This window comes from Podarcis filfolensis, assembly GCF_964270895.1.
Source record: "Podarcis filfolensis genome assembly, chromosome: 10".
NCBI lineage: Eukaryota > Metazoa > Chordata > Lepidosauria > Squamata > Lacertidae > Podarcis > Podarcis filfolensis.
Genome location: NC_139612.1, coordinates 70,242,911 through 70,260,756, shown reverse-complemented (window position 1 = coordinate 70,260,756; position 17,846 = coordinate 70,242,911). Strand labels below are relative to the sequence as shown.

Below are 17,846 nucleotides of genomic sequence, written 5' to 3'. Positions count from 1 at the left end.
GAGTCGGCTCGACTGGACCTAATGGTCAGGGGTCCCTTTGCCTTTTAAACTGCTTTGAGGGTTGCTGTTTTTACAATCAAGCAGTGTATAAATCTTATGAAATAAATAAACGACATCCCTTAGGATGACTTTGGTGTGTTATATGTGGGACTCCCCTCATTCCAGCTACTTGAGGCAACTGGCCCTCCCCAGCCCCTTCAGCAAAGAAACAGACCACGCACTGAAGTAAGTTTAAAGTATACTTTACTTACAGTCATGCATTGCCCTTAGCCGCAATGATAAAATGCAGGCAAAGGTTCTAAGTTGAGGGGAAAACCCAGGAAGGGCAGCCTCAGACACATGTTTCAGGCAGAGGGATATGTTCAGGCATGTTTGCCTCTGTTGTGTGCAGCATGAATGGAGACAGCGAGAGAAACAGAAAACAAGCCTTACCTCCTCTTAGGAGAAGGAGGGGTGTTGATATAACTGAGACTACTCTAGCAATTTAGAACTCTGTGGTCCTTAACCCCTTCACATACTAACTAGCAGTTAGGTTTGACTTCAAATTTCCCACAGAAACCCGGTACTGGGTTCGAGAAACTCTGCTTTGGTCTGGTCCAGCAGGGCTGTTCTTAGGTTCCCGCCTTATCTTACAGGTTATGGTTGGGATGTCTTACTTACTTTTGCTTCCCAGATGTTGAGAGAATTGTCCAGCATTCTCCAATCTGATGCCCGTCCAGATGTTTTGGATTTCAACTCCCATCCGCCCCAGCCAGTACAGCCATGCTAGCTGAGGCTGTTGGGATTGGCAGCCCGAAACATCCATAGGGCAGATGCTAGAGTAGATTGTCAACACTGCTATGCCGAGCATATGAAATTTATAGAAATACATAGCTGGTTACCATTGGAGACTTTAGGTTGTGATTGGGCAAATCTCCATACAGTGGTACCTCTAGATGTGAACGGGATCCGTTCTGGAGCCCAGTTCGCATCTAGAAGCAAACGTAACCTGTGTCTGTGCATATGTGTGTGCACGTGTCATGTTTCGGCGCTTCTGCACATGCGCGTGACGTCATTTTGAGCGTCTGCGCATGCGAAAGCGGCAAAACCCGGAAGTAACGTGCTCCGTTGCCGCGGAGCGCAACTTGAACGTGCTCATCCTGAAGCACATTTAACCTGAGGTATGACTACTTCCAGCAGAAGGAGTTTTCTTAAATAGAGACAGCACCTTCCACCAAAATAAAGGAGTCTTTTGATCCAAACCGGAATGTTGGCCCAACTTTGCTCTGATCCAGGAAGTCATGTCTAATATTCCTGCAAATTATATCCCTTAACGTGCAGCAAAAGCGAATAACATTTCAGATGCTCGAGTGACATTCTTGCATGGCCAGAGAGTGAATCAGATATAATCCGGCACTATCAGTCATTTATAATCTGTGTATCTCCAGATTGTTTCCTGGCAAAGCAGCTAATTAAATACAGGAGTTATTAGACTAACATTACTGAAACAGTGAATTTGTTTGAAGGAAAGCTTTTAGTGAGGTTTTAATGAGTCAGTGATTTATTTCACCAAGGTCCTGGGTTTTGAAACTTGGTTGGTAGTGTTGCAGTTGTGTACAGTAATTTTTTTATATTTTAATTAATATTATAATTTTATATTTTAATTTTTTTCTATTTTAATTTCTAGAATGACTTTTTTTTTTGTATGGCTAACTAAAGGTCAGCTAAAGGAACTTAGTCTAAGCTGCTGGTCTCTGAAATCTACAAATAAAAGTATCCACATTGTGCCACCTTAAAGACAATAAAGTTCTGACCTGCATCAAACTTACCATGAACAAAAGGCAACTCCTTAGGTTTCTTTGAGATACAGATGTAATCCATTTTTTTTTAAATGACAAACATATTCAAATTGAAGTGTAATGTACAGGATACGTTTAGGACTGGGTTTAATAGAATGGGTTAAAGGTAAAGGGACCCCTGACCATTAGGTCCAGTCGTGGCCGACTCTGGGGTTGCGGCGCTCATCTCGCTTTATTGGCCCAGGGAGCCGGCGTACAGCTTCCGGGTCATGTGGCCAGCATGACTAAGCCGCTTCTGGCGAACCAGAGCAGCGCACGGGAACGCCGTTTACCTTCCTCCTGGAGTGGTACCTATTTATCTACTTGCACTTTGACGTGCTTTCGAACTGCTAGGTTGGCAGGAGCAGGGACCAAGCAACGGGAGCTCACCTCGTCGTGGGGATTTGAACTGCCAACCTTCCGATTGGCAAGTGCTAGGTTCTATGGTTTAACCCACAGCGCCACCCGTGTCCCTTTAATAGAATGGGTTAAGGGTGACTTTATTTATGTATGCCACTACAGCTGCGAGAATGTTGATTGCACAAAATTGGATGACTGGAGAAATACCAACTAAAGAACAATGGCAAGAGAAGTTGATGAACTATCCAGAACTAGCAGAAATGACAGACAGACTAAGAGAAAAAGGCAACAGTGACTTTGAAAAAGAATGGGAACCACTTATATTACATTTGCAGAAACAAAGAAAGACTTGATGGCAGGATTTAAATAAACATTCACATTACTAGTATTAGAAAATGTGTAGAAGACAGAGAAATAATATGGTGTATTTATTTTCATCTTGATGTTTTTAGGTTAGATGTTATTGTATAAATATGTTAGTAGTATTTTTTTATTTTAGAAGGTAGCAAGGTGGCTGAAAGGAGAAACAAACTAGAAGTGGAAGTTGGGGGAAGCGAAGGAGGAGAGGGAGGAAGGAATGTATAGTTAATGTTATGGATATGAGATGTATGTAATGAATGAAAAAGAAATCTAAATAAAATAAAAATGGGTTGAGGGGTGTTTTGTTTATGTATAGGAGATAATCGGAAACCGCTTGTAAGCTGCTTTGAATTATGTTTTTCTTTAAAAAAAAAAGAGTATATAATTTGTATGAAATAAATAGCACATAGATGTGCCTGTTTCCCCTCTCTGTGAGATCTTTAGCTACGAGGCGCATTTGTTTTCTGCAATCATCTGACTATGTGATGTGTTATTTTCATTGTTGTTTTCTATGTATTGGTTATATTGGTGGGTTATTATTGATCATAGCTGTCAACTTACAGATTTGAAAATAAGGGACCAGCAGCCTCGAAAATAAGGGATCAGCAGCCAAAATAAGGGATTTTCCAGACACAGGTATGTTCAACTTCTGAGCCCCTCCGAGCCAAAGGCAGAAAGCCCAGCCAGCAGCCAAACGAAGCCTCAAGCGGTGGTTCCCACAGCGCAGCAACCCGGCAAAGGGGATGCAGCAAGGAAAACCACCGTCACCTCTCCGCTGGGAAGCGCTGAGCAAAGGCGAGTCCCCAGGCAACGCGGCCGATTTGATGGGCACAAGGCATGTTGACAGCTATGTTATTGATTGATTGTTTGAATTTATATACCGCCCTATACCTGCAGGTAGAGCATTTGTTAACTTGGAAATTTTCATGTCTATTTGAAAACAATTCCCTTTAATGAAATTCACTTTTTTATTATTTACGGACGCTACAACAGCGGCAAGAGTCGTGATAGCACAAGGATGGAAGAAAGAGGAAACCCCGACAAAGGAACAGTGGCAAGAGAAATTGACGAACTACGCAGAACTGGCCAAATTGACATACAAATTGTGAGACAAGGGCAATTGTGACTTCAAGGAGGAATGGGAACTTTATACAAACTATTTAAAAATACAACAAAATGAATTGGACTCTTTGGCAGGTTTTGAATAAACATACACCAATTTATTGTTGATAACATTGTAGACAGATAATGTAATGTAAGCAAATAAATAAGAATACCTCTGTCCTGACTCTCATAGTCTTCTGAGGCCAATCTGTTGTTTCAATTCACCGTGTAGGTGGGTATGAAAAGAAGTACAAGTCTATCCAACTAACTTTTTACATAGAGTAGACCCATTGAAGTCAACAGACCTAAGTGGTCCACATTCACTAATTTCAATGGGTCTCCTCTTAGGATTACTTAACGCTGGATGCAGCAACCCACTGTTGTGGGTTTTATTTGGTTTTTTTAAAAAAACGAACAAATAATAATATTGATTAGTTATATTTCTATTCCATTGGCTCATGGGGGCTGTAGTCAGGGCCGGATTTCGGTTTGATGAGGCCCTAAGCTCCTGAAGGTAATGGGGCTCTTTATATGTCCAGATGTCCTTTGTCAACAATAAATTGTCGCTGTTTTTTGTGTGGAATATATGCTATATGGCAATTGATGGACCTAACAGGTATCTCAAGCCATTTGTACATGTTGCCATCCAACCACTCCATGCAGAATGTAGGCACCCTATATATAGAAAGGAGCAAAGCAGTGATATTTTAGGGAGCAGGCTAGCAGGCGGGGCCCATGACTTACATCATAGGAGCCTCCACAACACAAAACACTGTTGCTGTAGGTAGTTTTTATTTTATTTGTTTTTCATCTTCTAGTTTGGAAATGTACACCCAGTTTCCCCCCCTTTAATTTTTTTTGGGGCCCCCAAGAGAGTGGGACCCAAAGCTTGAGCTTGTTTAGCTTATACGTAAATGCGGCACTAGCTGTAATCCAAAACTTCTACAAGGCACCCGGTTGGCACAGGCTGCCTCGGATAACCCAGCCGGCTCCTTAAAATCTGCGCTGCCCTCCCCACAGATCCGTCGCTCGGTCACGCTAGACTGTGACCGACGGACACGTAACTTTTTTTTCCTCCCAGGGCGCGTCAGGAGGCGGTGGAAAGTTTTGGGTTTTCCTGTGTTTTTTGGCGAGGGGGGAGCGAGGCAGCAGCTCTCCACCCACGGGGCCCCCTGTTTTTTTCTCTCGCTGGGCTCCCCAAGTTTTTTGTGGGGGGTGGGGGGGTCTGATCTCTCTCCCTCCCTCTCCCTCTCCCTCTCCTCGGTCTTCTTCGCTTGCTCGCTTTCTCTCGGCGTCTCCTTCCCCCGCTGCGCTTCCATCGCGGAGGCAGAAGGGGGAGGCGGCGAGCCCGGGCTCCTCTCCCTCTTTTGGGCTCCCTCCCCCGGCCCCGCATTCTTGAGAAAGGAGCAAAAGCAACAAAGAAGCCCGAGGAGGAGGAGGAGGAGCAGGAGGAGCGGGCGGCGGCGGCGGCGGGAGGAACTGCCGCAAGAGGCGGCCAAAACTTTGCAGCCGCCGCTTTTCTTCTGCTTGGGAACTTTTGGCAAAAGTCCGCGCCAAGTTTTTTTTCCTCCCGCTCCTTCCTGACTTTTTTGGGGGACGGAAAAAGCATCCCGGGGGCTGCCTCGGCCGAGGGGGCGGCTCTCTGGATCATGGCCTTCGGTGGGGCCCAGGCCCAGGCCGAGGCGACGCCGCTGCTGCCCGGCCCGCGACTCCCGGGACGAGGCGCCTTGCGCGCGGAGCCCGGTGCGCCCTAGGCGCACGGCCGGGGAAACCCGAGGAGGCGCAGGCGGCGCGGGCGCTCCGATGGCCCGCTTAGGGCTGGTCCGGTGGCTGCTTTGGGGGCTGCTGGGCGTGGGGCTGGGCGCTCCGGACGGCGGGGCGGCAGCGGCGGCCTCGAGGCTCAACGGGAGCGCGGCGGCGGCGCCGTCGGGCCGGGGCGAGGAGCGGTGCAAGCGCGCGGCGCAATGCGAGGCGCTCCAGCAAAGCGTGTGCCTGGGCTCGCCGCTGCCCTACGCCGCCACTTCCACCCTTCTGGCCGGGGACTCCAGCTCGCAGGAGGAGGCGCACGACAAGCTGCTCCTGTGGTCCGGTAAGGGGGCTGCTGGACGGGGGTTGGGGAGCCCCGCGAGCGTGGGGGCCATGCAGCGTGCCAAAATGTGTGTGTGCCTGGCCCTCCATCATCATCATCATCATCATATTAATTTTTATTTATACCCCGCGCTCCCCAGCCAAGGCCAGGCTCAGGGCGGCTAACAATAATAAAAACAAGTTGAATGAATACAATGTAAAAACAAGATTAAAAGACAACATTAAAATATCGAAACATTAAAATATTAAAATGCAGCCTCATCACGGGAGGAGAAAGGAAAAAGAAAGAGGGGGAGGGGATCAAACTGATTCTAAGCCAAAGGCCGAGCAGAACAACTCTGTCCTACAGGCCCTGCGGAAAGAAATCAGATCCTGCAGGGCCCTGGTCTCATGAGGCAGAGTGTTCCACCAGGCCGGGGCCAGTGTTGAAAAGGCCCTGGCTCTGGTTGAAGCTACTCTAACTTCCTTAGGGCCCGGGACCACAAGGGTGTTGCTATTTATGGACCTTGAGGCTCTCTGTGGGGCATATCAGGAGAGGCAGTCCCGTAGGTACGAGGCTCCTAATCCCTCCATGGGGTATTTTGTGCATGCTCTTGCACCCAGGGTCCCAGGGAGTTGGCACCCAAGACGCCGGGGCGTAGGGTCACCAGCTTGGTTCTGGCAAAAGACAGGACGCTGCGGTTGGGGGAACGATTTCCCCGCCCCAACAAATCTGGTGCTATAGTGAACTTCAGAGCAATGTACTGTGATCTTTTGCAGCCTTCGAGGGTGGCCGCTTTGGAATCGGCCACACAGACACGCAAATTGGTACATCAGCCTGTGGTTGGCAACCCATAGCCGGAAGACCTCTATGGAAGACCTTCCACACATCGTTTAAGCACATGCATTTGGAGAGAGTCCCTAGCTTGGCAGAGAGGGAGGAAGGTGGAAGGCACCTGAAATAATCACCATTTTTTATAACAATAATTTATTATTTGTACCCTGCCCATCTGGTTGGGTTTCCCCAGCCACTCTGGGCAGCTTCCAGCAAAGATTAAAAATACAATAAAATGTCACACATTAAAAACTTCCCTGAACAGGGCTGCCTTCAGATGTCTTCTAAATGCAGATGTCTTCTAAATGTCAGGTAGTTATTTTTCTCTCTGACATCTGATGGGAGGGCGTTCCACAGGGCGGGCGCCACCACCGAGAAGGCCCTCTGCCTGGTTCCCTGTAGCTTGGCTTCTCGCAGGGAGGGAACCACCAGAAGGCCCTTGGTGCTGGACCTCAGTGTCCGGGCAGAACGATGGGGGGTGGAGATGCTCCTTCAGGTCAACTGGGCTGAGGCCGTTTAGGGCTTTAAAGGTCAGCACCAACACTATGAATTGTGCTTGGAAAACTGTCAAGGCAGGACGTAGCCGTGGACATTGAAATACGGGACAATCCTGCATTATGCAGGACAGGTGGCAACCCCAGGCCCAAGAAAGAGCACTCTGGGGGGGGGGGCTGGGAAGGGGGGGGCGTGGAAGGAGAGGCAGAGTCTGGGGAGCAGTTACCCATGCAGAAGATGGAGGTAAATAAATCTTGCTTCCCAGGCAGCAAGAGGGCCTTTGAGCATGTGCAGAGCGCACGTCCCAAGGCCCTACGCCTAGTAGGGTCTGCAGGGGGTGATTCAGGCCCGCGCAGGGATTTGTAGGGCACGCATATTGCTCTCTGGGAGGGCCTGACCTCCCTCCCCAGCACAGCAGGCTGGACACCTGCCAGGGGTGGTGTGTGGACAGGTAAGAGCTGCATCCATCAAGGTAGTGGGCACATACCACAAGGTTGGAAATAATCTGCAGGCAGCAATCTCAGGCCTATGAAACAATGTGCAGGTTTCCTACACAGATAATAGTAGTAGTAGTAATAATAATAATAATAATAATAATAATAATAATAATAATAATTTTTATTTATACCCTGCCCTCCCCAGGGCTCAGGGCAGCTAACACCGGGTATAAAAACGATTAAAATACAACTTAAAAACAAGATTAAAATACAATATTATAATGCATCCTCATTTCAGCAGAAACTCAAATCAAAAACTTTTGGGGGGATGAAAACGTCAAGTCTTCACCAAGGCCAACTATCCAGACTGGTCCTACGTGGGCCAGAAAAAGGCCAGGGAAGTCCCCAAATAGGAGTTCCATCACAGAAGGAGAAAGGAAAAAAGCAAAGAGGGGGAGGGGATCAAGTTGATTCCAAGCCAGTGGAGAGATGTGCTCTCTGTGTAAGGATATATCTTGGCCTTCTCCACTGCGGACTACGGCTTCCATCAGGTTGATCACACTGGCTTGGGCTGATGGCAACTGGAGTCCAAGACATCTGCAGTGTGCAAGCTTTGTTGACTTGCTTGTTGCCGTTACATCCCACTGTTTTCTCCAAGGAAAACACCGTTTTCCTCATTTAATCCCCAGAACACCCCTGTGAAGTAGGCTCAACTGAGAGATAGTGACTGGGCCCCAAAGTCACACTTGGTGAGCTTCGTTGCCGAGTGGCAGGATTTGAACCCTGATCCCCCAGGTCCTAGTCTGACGCTCTAACCACTACACCACTTGGAAGAGGTGGAGCTGGCACTTTATTCCTGCGATTCCACAGTTGCCTTAAGCGTTTTCTGCTCACATTTTAATGGCTGGACTGTACTGGGTGGAACGAATGGATGTCTAAAGTACGCGGAGGGCACCAGGTTGGGAAAGGTTGTGCCTCTTAAAAACGGCATGGCAAAGCTGCTGTTGGGCAGGCCTCGCTGGAAACTGCAGTTGTTTGCGATATGCACAGCCAGCTGGCATTCTGGTTGCCTCACCTCAAAAACAGCATTGTACAGACAACCCCCACCCCTTTATTTGTGTTCAATATGGGCCTCGCAAACATGCATTGCACCTGCTTACAGCACTTACAGCAGCTACTGTCCGTAATCAAAGCCTCTTCCCTTTAATAAATAAGAGATGTTATAAGAAATCCCAGGCTCCAAAGTAAGACCAGGAACAGATGCTCCATCCAGGTGTTGATGGACTCTCACCTTCCATCAGCCCCAGTTGGCAGTGACATTGTTGTTTGGTTGTTTAGTTGTGTCCGACTCTTTGTGACCCCTGGACCAGAGCACGCCAGACCCTCCTGTCTTCCACTGCCTCCCGCAGTTTGGTCAAACTCATGCTGGTCTCTTCGAGAACACTGTCCAGCCATCTCGTCCTCTGTCGCCCCCTTCTCTTTGTGCCCTCCATCTTTCCCAGTATCAGGGTCTTTTCCAGGGAGTCTTCTCTTCTCATGAGGTGGCCAAAGTATTGGAGCCTCAGCTTCAGCATCTGTCCTTCCAGTGAGCACTCAGGGCTGATTTCCTTCAGAATGAATAGGTTTGATCTTCTTGCAGTCCATGGGACTCTCAAGAGTCTCTTCCAGCACCAGAATTCAAAAGCATCCATTCTTCGGCGATCAGCCTTCTTGATGGTCCAGCTCTCACTTCCATACATCACTACTGGGAAAACCATAGCTTTAACTATACGGACCTTTGTTGGCAAGGTGATGTTTCTGCTTTTTAAGATGCTATCTAGGTTTGTCATTGCTTTTCTCCCAAGAAGCAGCGTCTTTTAATTTCGTGGCTGCTGTCACCATCTGCAGTGATCATGGAGCCCAAGAAAGTAAAATCTCTCACTGCCTCCATTTCTTCCCCTTCTATTTGCTCATAGCTTCTCTGAGTTATTCAAGCCCCTTCGCCACGACAAGGCAGTGATCCATGGAGAGCAGTAACATAGCAACACAGAAACAGGGTTATAGAGTTGGAAGCGACACCAAGGAAAATTTAGTCCAAGCCCCTCCAATGCAGGAATTGCAGCTGAAGAACCTCTGGCAAATGTGCCTCCAACCTCTGTTTGGAAACCTCCAATGGAGGAGAGTCCACCATCTTCCAAAGAAGTTCGTTCCACTGTCTTAATGGCTCTAACCTTCACAAAGTTCTTCCTAATGTTTAGTCGGAATCTCCTTTCTTGGAATTTGGATCCATTGGTTTGGGATCCCCCCACTGGAGCAACAGGAAAAAACTACCATATTTTTCGCTCCTTAAGACGCACCTGACCATAAGACGCACCTGGTTTTTAGAAGAGGAAAGCCCCGTTTTTGGGGGGGATCAGCTCACAGTTGTGCAGCTTCTTTTGCAAAGGGGAAAAGCCCCAGTTTTTGGAGGATCAGCTCAAAGTTGTGCAGCTTCTTTTGCAAAAGTAGTTCAAAGCCTCTCTGATTTGTCGACATCCTTCTCGAAAGTTCAGCATCCAGGACTGCACACAGGGATTATATAACATAAGAACGGGCAGCTGGATTCCAGTGTGGAATACAAGTCAAACTGCTGCTTCCCATACTTTGGAAATGGTGCTTTTGTTAATGCAGCCTAAAAGCACACCAGTCTTGTGTGCAATTGTCTACAATCTCTAGCTCCTTTTTGCGTGCCAAGCCTGGTTCCTTACATTCTGTACAGTCATACCTCGGGTTACAGCTGCTTCAGGTTGCGTTTTTTCGGGTTTGTTGTTGTTGTTGTTGTTGTTGTTGTTGGGTTACTTCTGGGTTTTGGCAGTCGCGCATGCGCAGAAGCACCGAATCGCAACCCATGTGTGCGCAGAAACGGGTTGCGGACGCTGCAGGTTGCGAATGTGCATCCTGCACGGATCATGTTCACAATCCGAGTGTCCACTGTACCTGTGAATTAAAAAAACGTTCTGGCTACATGCAGAACTAATAATAATAATAATAATAATAATATAATAATAATAATAATAATAATAATAATAATAATAATAATTTATTTATACCTCGCCCATCTGGCTGGGCTTCCCCAGCCACTCTGGGCGGCTTCCAAAAAAATATTAAAATACTGTAATACATCAAACAATAAAAGCTTCCCTAAACAGGGCTGTCTTCAGATGTCTTCTAAAAGACTGGTGGTTGTTCTCTTTGACATCTGGTGGGAGGGCGTTCCACAGGGAGGGCGCCACTACTGAGAAGGCCCTCTGCCTGGTTCCCTGTAACTTGGCTTCTCGCAGGGAGGGAACCGCCAGAAGGTCCTCGGCGCTGGACCTCAGTGTCCGTGCTGAACGATGGGGGTGGAGACGCTCCTTCAGGTATACTGGACCTAGGCTTTGGTCTCTCTTCAATTTCAAGATTTCTATTTCCCAGACATATTTGCATAATTCCAGGCCCTCCCCCCCCACTTCCAAAATGTACCAGTCCCTCCTCCAAGGAGTCAGAAAGTCCCAGACACAACTTGTGGATATAGTCATGTCTCATCACAGGCTCACCTCCTGGCACAAACAGATCAGCTGTGTTCAGTTTCTGCCCTTAGACATCTTGAGGTGAGATGTTTTGAACATTCCTCCTTCAAAATAGGCATGGTGGTTCAACTGTAGTATTTGTGGAACAGAACAGGGAACATCCGAAGTCTCCCCAAATGACTTTTGAAAGAGCATGTATTGCGATAGTTTCAATAAACACTTAAGCTGTTTCCTCTTACGTGGAACATCTCTGCAAATGGGTTGCGTTTTGCTGTTTGTTTTCTGCTTCTATTGATCTTTTTCTCAAGAGGCAGAAAAAGGATCCGGTCATGGAAGGGGCACAAAATAAGCCGATAATTTCCTGTTGATCCCACACAGATATATCTTCTGTCTCTCTCTCTGCAAGTACTTGGGCAGCTGTTATACTGGTCATGCCCCCTGTGTTTGAAAACTTCCAGTGCTTGAAAACTTCCTGTGAAGGGAAGATTACCACCTTCCAAGGTCATGTTTAATGTTTAATAGATTATTGTATTTTAATATTCTGTTGGAAGCCGCCCAGAGTGGCTGGGGAAACCCATCATCATCATCATCGTTTTTAATTTGTATACTGCCTTTCTATCTTATAATACTCATGGCGGTTTACAAGCTGAGGAAACAAAAAATGTACATCTTATAACAATCTAATGCAATACAAAAATGTGATAATAAAACATAACTTTAAAATAGGCAACCTCCATCAAAAAAGTAACATTCAACAATCATTAGAATAGTATAAAATAGTAATATCAACATATAAAAGTTAAACAGAAATCCACTCAACAGTTACAATAATATCTAAACTATAATCCATAAAACAATGGCAAGCCACAGTACATAAAACAATGTAATACACATTGAGAAGCAGAGGTTAGAGCAAGGAGGCCTTGCCTGATGGAGTCTCTCCCCTCACAGTTCTTCCTCCAGGCACAGCTCCCTTATGATGGGCGGGGTATAAATAATAAATTGTTGTTGTTGTTGTTGTTGTTATTATTATTATTATCCATTCCACTGTTGAACAGCTCCTTTCTTGTAAGTTGAAGCCATTGGTCCTACTCTCTGGAGCAGGAGAAAACTAGCTTGCTCCATCTTCCAAGGGACAGCCCTTAAGATATTGGAAGATGGCTCTCGTATCTCCTCCCGGTCTCCTCTTTTCCAGGCTAAATTTACCCCGCTCCTTCAACCGTTCCTCATCAGGCTTGGTTTCCAGACCCTTGATCATCTTGGTCGCCCTCCTCTGCATACCTCCCACTTTGTCAATATCCTTCTTGGACTGAGGTGCCTCTTGAGTTACGCTCTTGCCCAACAGCTCACAGCCTCAGCTACCTTGGATCTTGGCCATCGGCGGACCTGGAACTTTTCTGTGTTCAAATGCTCACCGTGTTTTGAGTAGCCGGTCAGCTAGCTTGCCAACTCTGTTACTTTTATAACTTTTAAAGCAGGTGCATTTTAGCAAGTTACAGGGAACCAGGCAGAGGGCCTTCTCGGTGGTGGCACCCGCCTTATGGAACGCCCACCCGTCAGACTTCAAAGAGAAAAACAACTACCAGACTTTTAGAAGACATCTGAAGGCAGCCCTGTTTAGGGAAGCTTTTAATGTTTAAGAGAGTATTGTATTTTAATCTGTTGAAAGCTGCCCAGAGTGGCTGGGGAAACCCAGCCAGAAGGGCAGGGTTGTTGTTGTTTAGTCGTGTCCAACTCTTCGTGACCCCCTGGACCAGAGCACGCCAGGCCCTCCTGTCTTCCACTGCCTCCCGCACTTTGGTCAAACTCATGCTGGTCTCTTCGAGAACACTGTCCCACCATCTCGTCCTCTGTCGTCCCCTTCTCCTTGTGCCCTCCATCTTTCCCAACATCAGGGTCTTTTCCAGGGAGTCTTCTCTTCTCATGAGGTGGCCAAAGTCTTGGAGCCTCAGCTTCAGGATCTGTCCTTCCAGTGAGCACTCAGGGCTGATTTCCTTCAGAATGGAGAGGTTTGATCTTCTTGCAGTCCATGGGACTCTCAAGAGTCTCCTCCAGCACCAGAATTCAAAAGCATCCATTCTTCGGCGATCAGCCTTCTTGATGGTCCAGCTCTCACTTCCATACATCACTACTGGGAAAACCATAGCTTGAACTATATGGACCTTTGTTGGCGGGCGGGGTATGAATAATAAATTTATTATTATTATTATTATTATTATTATTATTATTATTATTATTATTATTATTGCAGGTTCCAGGCCCCCATGGCTTCTGGAGAAAGAAGCTTTTATATATTTGTTAAGGGGACAGGGATTGCCAATAACAGATGTCAAGGGATCATTGACTCCTGTCTCTCTCTCTTTTTATTTCAAGGTTTACGAAATGCCCCCCGCTGCTGGGACGTGATCCAGCCCCTCCTCTGCGCCGTATACATGCCCAAGTGTGAGGATGGCCAAGTTGAGCTGCCCAGCCAGACCCTCTGCCAAGCCACCCGGGGACCTTGCACCATTGTGGAACGAGAACGAGGCTGGCCGGACTTCCTCAAGTGCACCACGGACCGCTTTCCTGAAGGCTGTCCGGTACGAGAGCAGGGGCTGGTGGGGGCTGGCACTGGGATGTCCTGTAGGGGGAGCTGCAGTTGGGGGGGGGAGTTGGGATAGTGCCAGGAAGATGGGGGCACCAGGCAGGCCCCCAGCTGGCTCCCGCCACTGGCCGGCAGCCGGTCTCCCTTGGAACAGCATCAAACAGCGACACGACCCTCTAATAATAATAATAAATTTATTTATACCCCGCCCTCCCTAGCCAAGACCGGGCTCAGGGTGGCTAACAACCAATAATAAAACCAAGTTGATTAAAATACAATTTAAAAGATTAAGATACAACATTAAAACAATTAGGGAGCAATCTCTTCAAAGGAGGAGAAAGGAAAAAGAAAGAGGGGGAGGGGATCAAGTTGATTCCAAGCCAAAGGCCAGGCGGAACAACTCTGTCTTACAGGCCCTGCGGAAAGAGATCAGATCCCACAGGGCCCTGGTCTCATGAGACAGAGTGTTCCACCAAGTCGGAGCCAGTGTTGAAAAGGCCCTGGCTCTAGTTGAAGCTAATCTAACTTCCTTAGGGCCCAGGACCTCTAGGGTTTTGCTATATATGGACCTTAAGGTCCTCCGTGGGGCATACCAGGAGAGGCGGTCCCGTAGGTACGAGGGTCCTAGGCCGTGAAGGGCTTTAAAAGTCAAAACCAGCATCTTAAACCTGACCCGATACTCCACCGGGAGCCAGTGCAACTGGTAAAGCACTGGGTGAATATGCTGCCATGGCAGGGACCCCATGAGGAGCCTCGCTGCACCTGCTGGAGTTTCTGGGACAGCTTCATGGGCAGCCCCGCGTAGAGCAAATTACAGTAGTCAAGCCTGGAGGTGACCGTTGCATGGATCACTGTGGCCAGGTCGGGGAACAGAGGAAAACATGTCTGCTTCCCTTCTCCAGCAAAACAGCAGTAACCCAAAAGCTATATACAAGCGGAAGTTCCCAGCAAGTGCTGGAAGTAAACAGGCATGTGACACACACAGTCCTGCCTGTACCCTTTTAAGGTGGAATGGAACTATATCCTAATAGGGAGATCAGCTGAGACGGAAAGCCCCTGTTCTGCAGTGAGAGGGGAGTCAGGAAGCTCTGCCCATTCATTTCTCAGTGGAAAATGTGCTCCAGAACATCTGGGGTGATTGAGGTCAGCGTTTTGCTGCTGGCGATTGCAACCACATGGAGATTCCTGGGCCGCCACAGTTTAAAAACCTCTGCTGTAGTCCACAGTTTTGTTTTGTTTTAAAAAATTTATTTTTACCAACAACCAAAACGCAAACATTGAAAACAAACAGTGAAACCCCCCCCAAGCAGCTGATACATTGGGTGTACATAATCAATCAAATCAACCATATGTACAATTCTATATGCCTTAACACTCCTCCCTCCTCAAGGTTTGTTTAACTTTCAACGTTTTAATTCCCCCAAGTTGTTCAAACCTGCCCAAATAATTCAATATTTTCTCAAATCAATCCTCCTCCTTCTCACTGACCTTAAACCCTTTCATTTTATCTATCTTCACAGTTAGATATTCTAAGATTATAATATTTTTCAATTTTTCCCTCCATTGGTTCACCCCTAGCTCTTTTGCATTTCCCCAATTACTCGCTATAACCTGTCTGGCTGCAATTACCATCAATTTTACTCATTTACATTCCTCTTTTGTTTCTAACTCGGTGCTACTCAGGCTAATAAGAACCATTAATTTAGATATTTCCACCTTCCTACCCACATTTCCCAATATTTCTATACCAGTCTGTTTCCAGAATTCATTAACTAACGGACAGTCCCACCACATATGACTGTATGTTCCCATCACTCCACATTTCCTAATTCCAGATTATGTAATATGATATAACCTTACAGGTAATACCACTTTTGTACCACAAAATTGTAGTCCACAGTTAATCCCATTTCCGTTTCCACTGCACAGAATGAGGTCCAGAACATCAAATTCAACAGCTCAGGGCAGTGTGAGGCCCCCCTGGTCCGGACGGACAACCCCAAGAGTTGGTATGAGGACGTCGAAGGCTGCGGCATCCAGTGCCAGAACCCCCTTTTCACTGAGAAGGAGCACCGTGAAATGCACGTCTACATCGCCTCCTTCAGCTCCGTCACCATTTTCTGCACCTTCTTCACCTTGGTGAGCAGGATTAGACTACTGTAGTGCACTGTCCCTGGGGCTGCCCTTGGAGACGGTACAGACACTGTGGCTTGCGCAGAACGCAGCCGCAATAACATCGACGGGACTTCCGTCATGTAGCAGCAATGATTGCGAGATCTGCACTGGCCAATAATAATAATAATAATAATAATAATAATAATTTATTACTTATACCCCGCCCATCTGGCTGGATTTCCCCAGCCACTCTGGGCGGCTTCCAACAGAATATTAAAATACAATACAGTGGTACCTCGGGTTACATACGCTTCAAGTTACACACTCCGCTAACCCAGAAATAGTGCTTCAGGTTAAGAACTTTGCTTCAGGTTAAGAACAGTTTCAGGTTAAGAACGGACCTCTGGAATGAATTAAGTACTTAACCCGAGGTACCGCTGTAATCTATTAAACGTTAAAAGCTTCCCTAAACAGGCCTGCCTTCAGATGTCTTCTAAAAGTCTGGTAGTTGTTTTTCTCTTTGACATCTGGTGGGAGGGCGTTCCGCAGGGTGGGTGCCACCACCGAGAAGGCCCTCGGTAAGTTACCGAGCCCCTTTCAAGGTCCTGACATCAACCTGTAAAGCCTTTAACGCCTTGCAAGGTAGGTGTTTGCCCTCGGAGCTGGACCTCTGTGTCTGGGCTGAACGATGGATTTGGAGATGCTCCTTCAGGTAAACAGGGCAGCTTAGGGCAGGCGTAGGCAAACTCAGCCCACCCGGCGTTTTGGGACTATAATTCCCATCATCCCTGTTAGCTAGGGATGATGGGAGTTGTAGTCCCGGAACATCTGGAGGACTGAGTTTGCCTCTGCAAACTTTCAGGGTCAGCGCTGAAACTTTGAATTGTGCTCGGAAACGTCCTGGGAGCCCATGTAGATCACCAAATCCATTCTGCGTTGGCTGGGCGAATCCGTCTCCAGTGGGGAACAGACGCGTGCAGGCAAACTGATCAGGATTGAACTCCCTGCTGTCCATAGGCCACATTCCTTGCTGACTGGAAGAATTCGAACCGGTACCCGGCGGTCATCCTCTTCTACGTCAACGCTTGCTTCTTCATGGGCAGCATCGGCTGGCTGGCGCAGTTCATGGACGGAGCCCGCAGCGAAATCGTGTGCCGTGCCGACGGGACCATGCGATTGGGGGAGCCCACGTAAGTGCCAGTTTGCATCTCTCAGTACAGAAAGTCTTGATCTGATGTGTTAAGAGATCTTTCCTCTTCTAACTAATTTGCGAGGGTTCTGGAAGCTTTTCTGCGTGAAAGAAACAGGCAGAAGGTTTGTGTTGTTTGGGTTATTCCTTCTGAGAAGCTGAGTACTGTTATGTACTGAAGTTCTCACCCTGGGCCAGCAGGGGGATACTGTAGATAGTTATGCAAATAAGGGATTGAAAGTGACGTTCAGTGATTGGATAGTTTTAGAAAATTGTTACAGTTACGTTGCACTGGAGCTCTATATAAGCAGGCTGACTGAACCCTTCAGTTCAGTTCTGTCCTGGCCTGTGAATAAACAAGAGCTGTTTGAAGAATTGCTGTGTCGTCTGATATGTTCACCCACAACTTAACAAGTACAGTTGGCTTAACCTGGTCCTGTTATCTCTTTCTGTCTAGGTCAGGGGTAGGCAACCTAAGGCCTGGGGGCCGGATGCAGCCCAGTCACCTTCTAAATGTTTATTGGATGGATTTTCCCCCTAAATTGATTTTTGAATTCTGAATTTATTGTTATTCACATTTTATACTGTATTTTATGCTGCTTTTTGTTGCATCAATTAAGTGTTTTAAATTTTTTGTTAGCCGCCCTGAGCCCGATTTTCTGAACCGGGAAGGGCGGGGTATAAATTAAAAATTATTATTATTATTATTATTATTATTATTATTATTATTATTATTTATTATAAATCTGGCCTGCAGACAGTCCGGGAATCAGTGTGTTTTTTACATGAATGGCATGTGTCCTTTTATTTAAAATGCACCTCTGGGTTATTTGTGGGGCATAGGAATTTGTTCATTATTATTTTTTTCAAAATATAGTCCGGCCCTCCACAAGGTCTGAGGGACAGCGGACCGGCCCCCTGCTGAAAAAGGTTGCTGACCCCTGGTCTAGGTCATG

General features: G+C 47.1%; 1 protein-coding gene and 1 long non-coding RNA gene across 3 annotated transcripts in view; one reads left to right on the top strand and one right to left on the bottom strand.

Annotated features, from left to right (window-relative positions):
* The window catches only part of LOC310743171, a 194,536-nt gene that overhangs the window by 33,755 nt on the left and 142,935 nt on the right, over window positions 1-17,846 (bottom strand). The gene's annotated exons all lie outside the window — the stretch shown is intronic.
* SMO (smoothened, frizzled class receptor) overlaps window positions 4,912-17,846 on the top strand; it is a 30,673-nt gene continuing 17,738 nt past the window's right edge. For both annotated transcript variants that reach the window (XM_083572693.1, XM_083572692.1), the window contains exons 1-4: window positions 4,912-5,730; window positions 13,376-13,581; window positions 15,516-15,725; window positions 16,719-16,891. In XM_083572693.1, the coding sequence (XP_083428819.1) occupies window positions 5,445-5,730; window positions 13,376-13,581; window positions 15,516-15,725; window positions 16,719-16,891 (875 nt within the window). In that variant the 5' untranslated portion in view covers window positions 4,912-5,444. The remainder of the gene's footprint in view (window positions 5,731-13,375; window positions 13,582-15,515; window positions 15,726-16,718; window positions 16,892-17,846) is intronic.